This window comes from Hypanus sabinus, unplaced genomic scaffold (assembly GCF_030144855.1).
Source record: "Hypanus sabinus isolate sHypSab1 unplaced genomic scaffold, sHypSab1.hap1 scaffold_122, whole genome shotgun sequence".
In the NCBI taxonomy this organism is placed as follows: Eukaryota; Metazoa; Chordata; class Chondrichthyes; order Myliobatiformes; family Dasyatidae; genus Hypanus; species Hypanus sabinus.
Genome location: NW_026779281.1, coordinates 819039 through 830478, shown reverse-complemented (window position 1 = coordinate 830478; position 11440 = coordinate 819039). Strand labels below are relative to the sequence as shown.

The 11440-nt window shown below is 49.1% G+C and overlaps 2 protein-coding genes across 2 annotated transcripts in view; both read right to left on the bottom strand.

Annotated features, from left to right (window-relative positions):
• Positions 1–1348: 1348 nt before the first annotated feature.
• Positions 1349–6812, bottom strand: LOC132386591 (ribonuclease inhibitor-like). The gene is made up of 4 exons (XM_059958888.1): positions 6386–6812; positions 2002–2172; positions 1679–1846; positions 1349–1514 (listed from the first exon to the last, which is right to left on the bottom strand). Exons 1-4 carry the CDS (start codon positions 6595–6597, stop codon positions 1427–1429), a joined length of 639 nt encoding a protein of 212 aa, XP_059814871.1. The 5' UTR covers positions 6598–6812; the 3' UTR covers positions 1349–1426.
• A 733-nt stretch (positions 6813–7545) lies between these two features.
• Positions 7546–11440, bottom strand: part of LOC132386579 (NACHT, LRR and PYD domains-containing protein 3-like) — a 203367-nt gene continuing 199472 nt past the window's right edge. The window contains exon 16 of the mRNA XM_059958870.1: positions 7546–9316. Within this exon, the coding sequence (XP_059814853.1) occupies positions 7575–9316 (1742 nt within the window). The 3' untranslated portion in view covers positions 7546–7574. The remainder of the gene's footprint in view (positions 9317–11440) is intronic.

The following is an 11440-nucleotide window of genomic DNA, read 5'->3' as shown; positions in this document are numbered from 1 at the left end:
CTCTCTCCTCTGTCTCTCACCCCATTTCTCTCTGTCTCTCTTTCCGTCTTGCTCTCTTCCCCCTCCCATGCTTCCTCCGCTCTGTGCCTCCGCCAAACACCGAATCTTGCAGAGGTTTGTCAGCGGGATCACGGTGATCTTGCTGGTCAACTGCTTGGTCTCGCTGGTGATGTCAGTCCTAACGGTCATCGCCAACTGCAGGGACCCCGAGTGCTGCGCCGCACACCCTCCGGTGGTGATTGGAATCTTCCTGTGCACGGGGGATATGTGTGTCGGCGGCGAGGTATGGGTTTAAGAGATGGGGGAGGTGAACAGCGTGGGGAGGGATCAAGAGAGCGGGAGGTGTAGAGAGAGATGCGGGCAGAAAAGTAATAAAAGGGTGGGTAGAGGATAGAGTGGGAAGAGGTGTGGAGAGAGGATAGCGTGGGGCAGGAGTGGAGAGAAGAGGATAGGGTGGAGAGAGGAGGATAGGGTGGAGAGAGGATAAGGTGGGGAGAGAGAGGTGGGGGAAGAGATGGAGAGAGAAGAGGGGACAGAGAGAGAGGCTGAGGGAGTGGGTCTCATCTCCTACCCTCCTCGATCTGATTCCTCCCTCTTCACCCATTCACCCATTTTAAATCAACGCGTCCCTCCCTCTCTTGCACTCACTTCTACCAAAGCCGTCACTCTCTCCCCAGCGGCAATTTCAAGTGAAGCGTCGGACAACCCACCTCTCCCGGAAGTCTCCCGCAGATTGATAGTGGCTCCCTGACGGCCGCGAATTATATACGATATCCCGCAAATCGATTTTTTTGAGAATGAGAGAGAGAATTGAATACTCTGCCATGGCAGAGTTAAAAAAAATATATACCGTACTTCACCCCAGACTACACTGAAGTGTACCCCTGCCTAATAGGGGTCAGGAATAATGACAGTGTTGTTCGCTGCACTGTTTGCAACATTGAGTCTTCTATTGCCCATGAAGAGGTTAAATCACAGTTGAGGTGAGTTTAACGGTGTCATTCGTTCACTAGCATAGCTAACGCTATTTAAACTAGCTGGCTGGCTGCTAAGGAGTTAATGTCTCTATTGCAGACATCCCAGCACTCCCAGGAGTCTCCCACAAATTGATGGTGCCTGCTTCCCTGAAATGAGATTTTTTAGGGTGGAATGAATTGAGTGATGGAATGGTGCAGATGGGTAATTCTCTGGGGTGTCACGAGGGAGTCTCAAACACGCACATCCGGCGGAAGCTGACCCGCCGAACAACAGGCGGAAACACATCACAGTGGGACCGCTCCGAGCGACGCACAGCGCGAGGTCTGAGCCGGTTCCATTAAAAGCGTTGAGAATCACCCCCGGCGCATGGCCATTAAAGGTAAGGGAGGGTGTTAAAGTTGAGGGCAGGGAATCGGCCAAGATGTCCCCATCCCGTGGGCGGGGATGTTCACACGATCACTCTCAGTCCGGGTCTGGGTTCCTGCAGAGATCTCAGTTCCTTCTCCCCGGTCCAACTGAACCGGTTACTGTACAGCCTGAAACAGATGGGAGAATAAATATAAAATAAACAGATTACACAACAGTGTCAGTAACAGGGGACTGGGGTTAATGTTTCAACAACACTCACAGACAAACATCACCAGAAAAACCGCGGATCCGCTGATATTTTATCACATTGAACATTAACACAAACACTCACAGGATCCGCTCCAGACTCGGGAGGGTCAGTATGAGGCGGCGGAGAGCAGGGACAGATCGGTCTGTCAGAGAGTTGTATCTCAGGTCCAGCACCGTCAGTGATGGGTTTGTACTGAGAGCGGAGGCGAGATCCTCGGCACCAGAATCTGTGAGACCGACTTTCCACAGCCTGGAGATGAGAGAGAATGAGGGTGAAGGACACAGAGAGATTGGAGATGGTTTAAATCCCCAGTGTTTATCAGTAACGCAATTACTGATCACATTAATGTTCAATGTCAGACACCCAGAGACTGTAAGCACAATCTCCCACAGTCTGGTACTTACTGCAGTTTCAGTATTTTGCACTCCGGGTTCCCCAAAGCTGCAGATACTAATTTCACTCCTGAATCTCCAAGTTCGTTATAACTCAGGTTCAGCTCCATTAGTGATGGGTTTGTACTGAGAGCAGCGGCGAGATCCTCAGCACCAGAATCTGTGAGACCGACAGTGTCCAGCCTCGAGATGAGAGAGAGTGAGGGTGAAGGACACAGAGAGACAGGAGAAGGTACAAATTCCCAGTGTTTATCGGTAACACAATTACTGATTTTTCTTTCTGCAGCACGACTGCGCAAGTCGGCCACTGAGAACAACGAGAAGAGTTTAAAAGGAAGACAGATTTACAGAGCGAGCGTCAGAGGAGCGGGAGACAGAGTAGGAAGGCTTTGGCTCAACGGGGCTTCGGCGATAAAGGGTCGAGGCGAGGTAGGTTATCTGTTTACAATACAGACAGAGAGCATGTGTGTGAGGCTGGTTTTCTGTGCTCAGTGTCAGATGTGGGAGATCCTGGAGACTGCACATGGTGTGTCGAGCTGCAGCTCCTTAGAGACCGAGTTAGGGAACTGGAGATGCATCTCGATGACCTTCGTCTGGTCAGGGAGAGCGAGGAGGTGATAGAGAGGAGTTACAGGCAGGTGGTCACACCGGGGCCACGGGAGACTGAAGAAGTGGGTCACAGTCAGGAGAGGGAAGGGCAAGAAGCAGGTACTAGAGAGTACCCCTGTGGCTGTACCCCTTGAAAATAAGTACTCCTGTTTCAGTACGGCTGGAGGGGGTGACAGCTTGGGGGCTGGGGTGATGAAGTAACACTGGCCGTGCCCCTGGCACAGTCTGGCCTTGTGGATCAGAAGGGCAGAGAAAGGAAGAGGATGGCAGTAGAGAAAGGGGACTCTATGGTTAGCGGGTCAAACAGGCGTTGCTCTGGACACAGGACAGAAACTCGGATGGTAGTTTGCCTCGCAGGTGCCATGATGATTCAGATTGCGTCCAAGATATTCTAAGTGGGATGGAGAACAGCCACAGGTTGTGGTACTTATTGGGGCAAATGACATAGGTAGGAAAAGGTAAGAGGTCCCGAAAACGGACTACAGGGCGTTTGGAAGTAAGTTGAGTAACAGGACCGCAAAGGTAGTAATCTCGGGATTACTGCATGTGCAACATGACAGTGAGAATAGGAATAGAATGAGGTTGCGGATAAATGCGTGGCTGAGGGATTGGAGCAGGAGATGGGGATTCAGATTTCTGGATCATTGGGACCTCTTTTGGAGCAGGTGTGACCTGCACAAAAAGGATGGGTTCCACTTGAATCCCAGGGGGCCAATATCCTGGCAGGAACGTTTGCCAAGACTGTTGCGGAGAGTTTAAATAGAATTGCTGGGCGTGGGAAAGGAAAGGCAGGTTGGCTCACAAATAGAGAAAATTTGGAGACAGTGCGAGAGGGAAGATAGGCAGGTGATAGCGAAGGGACGCTCTCAGACTGACGGTTTGAGATGAGTCTATTTTAATGCAAGGAGTATGATGAACAAAGTGGGTGAGCTCACATCGTGGTCCAGCTGTTGGAGCTATGATGTTGTAGCCATTACAGAGACTCGGATGGCTCAGGGACAGGAATGGCTACTTCGAGTGCCAGGCTTTATATGTTTCAGAAAGAATAGGGAGGGAGGCAAAAGAGGTGGGGGTGTGGCACCGTTGATCAGAGATAGTGTCACGGCTGCAGAAAAGGAAGACTTCATCGAGCAGTTATCTATGGAGTGTCTGTGGGTGAAAGTTAGGAACAGGAAGGGGATCAATAACTCCACTGGGTGTTTTGTATAGACCACCCAACAGTAACAGGGACATCAAGAAGCAGATAGGAAGACAGATTCTGGAAAGGAGTAATAATAACAGGGTTGTTGAAGTGTGAGATTTTAATTTCCCAAATATTGATTGGTATCTCCCTAGATTGAGGTATTCAGATGGGGTGAAGTTCATTAGGTATGTTCAGGAAGGTTTCTTGACACAATATGTAGATAAGCCTGCAAGAAGCCAGGCTGTAGTTGATCTGCTATTGGAAAATGAACCTGGCCATTTGTCAAGTCTCTCTGTGGGAGATCATTTTGGAGATAGTAATCACAATTCTATCTCTTTTACCACAGCATTAGCGAGGGACAGGAGCAGGCAAGTTAGGGAAACCTTTAATTGGAGTAAGGGGATCTATGAGGCTATCAGGCTGGAATTTATAGGCATGAATTGGAAACAGAGTCTCTCAGGGAAAGTTACCAAAGAAATGTAGAAAATGTTGAGGGGATACTTGTGTGGGGATCTGAGTAGGTACGTTCCAATGAGACATGGAAAGGATGGTAGGGTAAGATCCGTGGTGTGCAAAGGCCGTTGTAAATCTATCAAGAAGAAAAGAAGAGCTTACGAAAGGTTCAAAAAACTAGATAATAATATGAATCTGGAAGATTATAAGGCTAGCAGGAATGAGATTAGGAATGAAATTAGGAGAGCGAGAAGGGGTCATGAGAAGGCCTTGGCGGACAGGATTAAGGAAAACCCCAAAGCATTCTGCATGTATGTGAAGAGCAAGAGGATAAGATGTGAGAGAATAGGACCAAACAAGTGTGACAATGGAAAAGTGCGTATGGAACCGGAGGTATTTAATGAATCATTTGTTTCAGTATTCACGACGGAAAATGATCTTGGTGATTGTAAGGATGACTTGCAGTGGACTGAAAAGCTTTACAATGTAGATATTAAGAAAGGGGATGTGCTGGAACTTTTGGAAAGCATCAAGTTGGATAAGTCACCAGAAGATGACGGGATGTACCCAAGGTTACTGTGGGAAGCGAGGGAAGAGATTGCTGAGCCTCTGGCAAAGATCTTTGCATCATCACTGAGGACATGAGAGGTTGCAGAGAATTGGAGGGTTGCGAATGTTGTTCCCTTGTTCAAGAAAGGGAATAGGGATAATCCAGGAAATTATAGAAGAGTGAGTCATACTTCAGTTGTTAGTAAGTTAATGGACAAGATCCACAGAGGCAGGATTTATGAACATCTGGAGAGGCAAAATATGATTAGGAATAGTCAGTGTGGCTTTGTGAAAGGCAGATCGTGCCTCACTAGCCCGATTGCATTTTTTGAGGATGTTTCTAAGCACATTGATGAAGGTAGAGCAGTAGATGTTGTGTATATGGATTTCAGCAAGACACTTAATAAGGTACTCCATGCAAAGCTTATTGAGAGAGTAAGGAGGCATGGGATCCAAGAGGACAGTGTTTTGTGGATCCACAGAAAGCAAAGAATGGTTGTAGACGGGTCATATTCTGCACGGAGGTCGGTGAGCAGTGGTGTGACTCAGGGATCAGTTCTGAGACCCCCAGTCTTTGCGATTTTTATAAATGACCTGGATAAGGAAGTGGAGGGATGGGTTAGTAAATTTGCTGATGACACAAAGATTGGGGGTGTTGTGGATAGTGGGGAGGGCTGTCAGAGGTTACAGCAGGACATTGATGGAATGCAAAACTGGGCTGAGAAATGGCAGATGGAGTTCAACCCAGATAGGTGTGAGGTGGTTCATTTTGGTAGGTCAAAGATGATGGTTGAATATAGTATTCATGGTAAGACACTTGGCAGCGTGGAGGTTCAGAGGGATCTTGCGGTCCGAGTCCGTATGTCACCCAAAGCATCTACGCAGGTTGAATCTGCAGTACGGTATATTGACCTTCATCAATCATGGGATTGAGTTTAAGAGTCGAGAGGTAATGTTGAAGCTATATAGAACCCTGGACAGACCCCACTTGGAGTACTCTGCTCAATTCTGATTGCTTCACAATAGGAAGGACGTGGAAGCCATAGAAAGGGTGCAGAGGAGATTTAGATGCACGTTGTCTGGATTGGGGAGCATGCGTTATGAGAATAGGTTGAGTGAACTCGGCCTTTTCTCTTGAAGTGATGGAAGATGAGAGTTGACCTGATAGAGGTGTACAAGATAATGAAAGGCATTGATTGTGTGGATAGTCAGGCTTTTCTCCAGGGCTGAAATGGCTAGAATGACAGGGCACATTTTTAAGGCACTTGGAAGCAGGTACAGAGGAGATGTCAGAGGTAAGTTTTTTTTTACGCAGAGAGTACTGAGTGCGTGGAATGGGCTGTCGGCAGTAGCAGTGGAGGGGGAAACGATAGGGTCTTTAAGAGAATCCTGGATGGCTACTTGGAGCTCAGAAAAATAGACGGCCATGGGTACAGCCTAGGTAGTTCTAAAGTAGGGATATGTTCAACACAGGTTTGTGGGCCAAAGGGCCTGTATTGTGCTGTATATTTTCTATGTTTCTGTGTTTCTACTGATTACATTAATGTTCAGTATCAGACACCCAGTGACTGTAAACACAATCTCCCACAGTCTGGTACTTACCACAGTGTCTGGATTTTACACTCCGGGTTCCTCAGAGCCACAGACACCAGTTTCACTCCTGAATCTCCCAGTTCATTCTCCCCAAGTCTAAACACAGATAGACAGATTGATGAACAAAGTGATTCAAACCATGGGTCTGGGGGGAAATTCTCTCCCTCGGATATTTCAGGAAACATTAAACCCTTCAGTAAATCACTGATCAGAGTTTCCATCACTGTCAATGCCCCTCACTGCCCAGCTCCAGGGTATTCACCGAATGTCAGTACTTTAGTCTGTTGGTGTGACTCTGTAAACTCCACATATACTGTCTCATTCCCCAGTGGTTAGAAATGTGTTCCTGATGTGAGAGCGTCAGGAGGGGCAGGGAGGAAGGATGGGAGAAAGTCCCCCAGTGAGGAAGATTTGTGTAAGTGTCCATGGGAGACGGTGGAAGAGACCCCACCTGAGGAAAAGGGATAGAAAGACAGAATCTATGATAGGAAGGGGATGGGGAAGAGAAATCCCTCAGGCGGAAGGAGATAATGATAAGAGATCCCACAGGTGGAAGGGGAATGGGGATGAGAAGTCCCACAGTAGTATACCGATGAGAAAAGATAACCCCACAAGATGAGATGATCCAGAAATAGATTGTACGGGAGGGGTGGGTCTGAACTGAGGCCCACAATCAGGAGAGGAGTTGCACCCATGGGGTCTGGGTATCTGAAGCTGAGCACAGTCACACAGGTGGACTGATGGTGATAGTCACACACGGGGAGAGGCAGGGGAGGAGAAATTCACAATGGCATTTCATTCCTTCTCACTGGGACAGTCTGCTGACGGTCTCTTGTCCCTCACAGGGAAGATGGTGTGAACCTCTGACCCAGCTTCTGCAGTCAGTGTCGGTCTGGGTGTCAGTCACAGTGAGAAGGAACATTGTCAATGGACGTGTCACAGGCAGCGAGAAACACGGCCATTCCTGTGATTTACTACCATTAAACCAATGGCCGTTGTTCACTGATCTGATGAAGTCTCCAACATCCCTTCACAAGAATCCACAGAACCCTCCCGTCCTTGGGGAATTACAGACCAATCCACTGGGCATTTGTCACAACTCTTCACAATCTGATTTACTACAAATTTACCAAAATTCCTTTACATTGAAACAACACAATGAGGCAGGTTCACAGTTCAGAGTGAGAGATAAATCAAGTTACATCAACTTCTGGCACTTGTGCAGCCCAGATCCCAGCCGCTGTATTCCTTCACACTGAATATGGCATTTCTCCAGGTTGAGGTATTTCATTGTATCACAGAGTCCGATGGCATGAGACAGGACCGCACAGTCAGTCGGGGTCAGCATCATTCCACTGAGTGGCAGTGTTTCCATAGATCCTAGTGCGGCCTGAGCCAGTCCACGATTCTGAGACTCAAACAGGTAGTGCAATGTGATCAGGAGGATCCTTTTACCAGCTTCATTCTTTGTGTTTCCACTCTGGCGTTTAACCTCCTCCATCACCCAGTCAATCACCCGGCAGGTTGTTTGATGAGGGAATGGACCCAGAAACTCTTCCAGGCCCCGAGCTGTCATTGGGTTGGAAAGCCCAGCAACAAAACGGAGAAAAACCTCAAATTGCCCATCTGTCGTGTTGTGGAGATCAGTGAGGAATTTCAGGATTTCTTCGGGATGTATCGTCAGGAATTGTGCGACTGCAGCTACAAACTCTTGGATGGTGAGGTGTGGGAATGTGTAGACCACACTCCGGGCAGAATCCTCTCTCTCCAAAAGCTCCATCAGGAACCCGGACAGGAACTGGGAAGGCTGCAGATTGTACTTCATCAAATCTCCATCTGTAAACACAATCTTCCTCTCGGACACTCCTCTGAAGGCCATCTGACCAACCCTGAGAAACACATCACGGGGGTTCTCAATCTCACGGCCATGGTTTTTTAGGATGTTGTAAATATAGTAGGAGTACAGTTGGGTGATGGTCTTGGGAACTTGCTGTGGGTCCCTGACTCTTTGTGTGAAGAAGGGGCCCAGTGCCAGAGCGAGGATCCAGCAGTAGGAGGGGTTGTAGCTCATGGTGTACAGGATCTCGTTCTCCTTCACGTGTTTGAAAACAGCTGCCGCCACCGTCTGATCTTCAAAATGTCTGATGAAATATTTCTTCCGTTCCTCACCAGAAAATCCCAGGATTTCAGCCCAGACACTGATCTTAGCCTTTTCCAATAAATGTAATGCAGTGGGACGTGTGGTCACCAGCACTGAACACCCCGGGAGCAGCTTGTGCTGGATTAAACTGTACACAATGTCAGACACCTTGCACTTGAATTCAGGATCTGTGCATGTGTACTGAGGTTCTGTGTCTCTCTGACTGTCAGAAAAATCAATTTTGTCATTGAATTCATCCAAACCATCGAATATAAACAGCAATCCCTTTGGGTTCTTCCAGACTTCTCTCAGGGTATTCCCAAAGTAAGGATACTGATCTAGAATCAGTTCCCTCAGGTTTAGTCTGCAGTTAATGAAATTTAATTCCCGGAATTTGAAACTGAAGACAAACTGGAATTGTTGGTACATTTTCCCCATGGCCCAGTCATAAACAATCTTTTGTACCATTGTTGTTTTCCCGATCCCCGGGACTCCGGCCACTGCTGCCGAACTCCCAGATTCGGATTTACTTCGCGAAAAGCTGCTCTGGAACAGCTGATCCATTCGGATTTTCTCCAGCTCTCTGCGGAGATGTTTCTCTCTCCACTCCTCGTGGTCTCTGCCTCTTGCCAGTAACTCATGTTCCACCAGTGTCCGATCTCGAACAGTAGAAATGACCGTGAGCTCAGCGTATCGGTCAACCAGCTGGAAAACCTTCACCTTCTCCCTCATCAGGATCGTGCTCACTCTCAGTGTTTCAGTTTGTGCCCGCAGAGTCTCCTTGTGTTTCTGTTGAACATCTTCCATGGGAACAAACAGTGGACAAACTGTTAGATGTCTCAACGCTGAATTCAGTATTTAAGCAGACAGGAGTTAGCTCAGATCTATTGTATTGATTGGACTCACCAATGGATGTTCGTACAGTAAAGTAATTTCATTTACCAGACCACTGACCGGACAGAGAGGCCTGGTCCAGATAAACACCAAGTCTTCTCATTTCCACATTAACTGTGCTGTGAAGGTGAGTATTTCCCTGGTAGTTTACTGACCCCTGACTGTCCCGTACTGGAGAATCTCCCACTACTGTCACAGCTGTCATTTTTCCCTGAGGAAGAAACTTTTCATCCCCAGTGTTGATGTGGCGTATGGAGATAGAGAAGCGGGCAGTGGGCATTCTGTCAAAGGAACAGGTCGGAGAATCACAGCTCCCCCTCCACTCCCACCGTCACTGATTCAAAGAAGTAACTTTGCGCATCAGCACGTGCACTGTCAGGGGTGTGTGGGGTCTCACAGTGTGTCAGGACCCTGTCAGGGGTGTGTGGTGTCTCACAGTATGTCAGGACCCTGTCAAGGGTGTGTAGTGTATCAAAGGGTGTCAGGACCATGTCAGGGGTGTGTGGGGTCTCGCAGTGTGACAGGACCCTGTCTGGGGTGTCTGGCCTCTCACAATATGTCAACGCCCTGTCGGGGGGGGGGGCAGGGGGGAGGAATGTGGTCTCACAGTGTGTCAGGACAATATCAGGAGTATGTTGGATCTCAATGTTTGTCATTATCCCCTTTGGAGTGTGTGGTGTCTCTCAGTGTGTTAGGACCCTGTATGTGTGTGTGGCATCTCATAGTCTGTCGGGAACCTGCCAGGGGCCCGCAGGGTCTCAGAGTGTGTCCGGACACTGCCGGGTTTGTGTGCGGTCTCACAATGTGTCAGGACCCTGCCAGGTTTCTGGGGTTGGACATTGGGTCAGCACCTTGTCAGGGTTTTCTGGGGTCGGACAGTGGGTCAGGTTCCTGGCAGTGGTGTGTGCAATATCACAGCGTGTCCGGATCCTTACAAGGTGTTTGGGGTCTCACTTTGTCTTAGGACTCTTTCAGGGGGCAGTGGTGTCTCACAGTGTGTTGGGAACCTGCCAAGGGTGTGTGCAATCTCACAGCATGTCGGGAGCATGCTAAGGGATCGTGGGGTCTCAATGTTTGTCAGGATCATCTTCGGAGGGTGCGGAGTCTCCCAGTGTGTCGGAACACTGCCAGATGTGTATGAGGACTCAAAGTGTCTCAGGCTCCTGCCAGGAGTTTCATCGTGTGTCAGAGCTCTGTCGGGGCGTGTGGGTTTTCACGGTATGTCCGGAACCTTTCAGAGGTATGTGGAATCTCACAGCCTGTCAGGACCCTGTCAGGGGTGTGTGGGGTCTCACAGTGTGTCAGGACCCTGTCAGGGGTGTGTGGGGTCTCACAGTGTGTCAGGACACTGTCAGGGGTGAGTGGGGTCTCACAGTGTGTCAGGACCCTGTCAGGGGTGTGTGGGGTCTCACAGTGTGTCAGGACCCTGTCAGGGGTGTGTGGGGTCTCACAGTGTGTCAGGACCCTGTCAGGGGTGTGTGGGGTCTCACAGTGTGTCAGGACCCTGTCAGTTGTGTGGGGTCTCACAGTGAGTCAGGACCCTGTCAAGGGTGTGTAGTGTATCAAAGGGTGTCAGGACCATGTCAGGGGTGTGTGGGACCTTGCAGTGTGTCAGGACTCTCTCAGGGTATGTGAGGATTCACAGTGTGTCAGGACCCTGCCAATCGTGTGTGGGTCCCACAGTTTCTGTGGACCCTACTAAGTGAGTGTGGGGGCCCACTGTGTGAGAGGCCCTGAAGGTGTGTGTGGGGTCTCACAGTGTGTCAGGACCCTGTCAGGGGTATGTGGGGTTTCACAGTGCATCAGGAACCTGTCAGGGGTGTGTGGGGTCTCACTGTGTGTCAGGACCCTAACAGGAGTGTGTATGTTCTATCTGTGTGTCAGGACCCTAACAGGGGATGTGTGGGGTCTCAATCTTCGACAGGATCCTGTTAGAAGTGTGTGTGGTCTCTCAGTGTGTCAGGATCCTGTCAAGTGTGTGTGGAGTCTCATAATGTGTCAACACCCTGTTAGGGGTGTGTGTTGTCTCC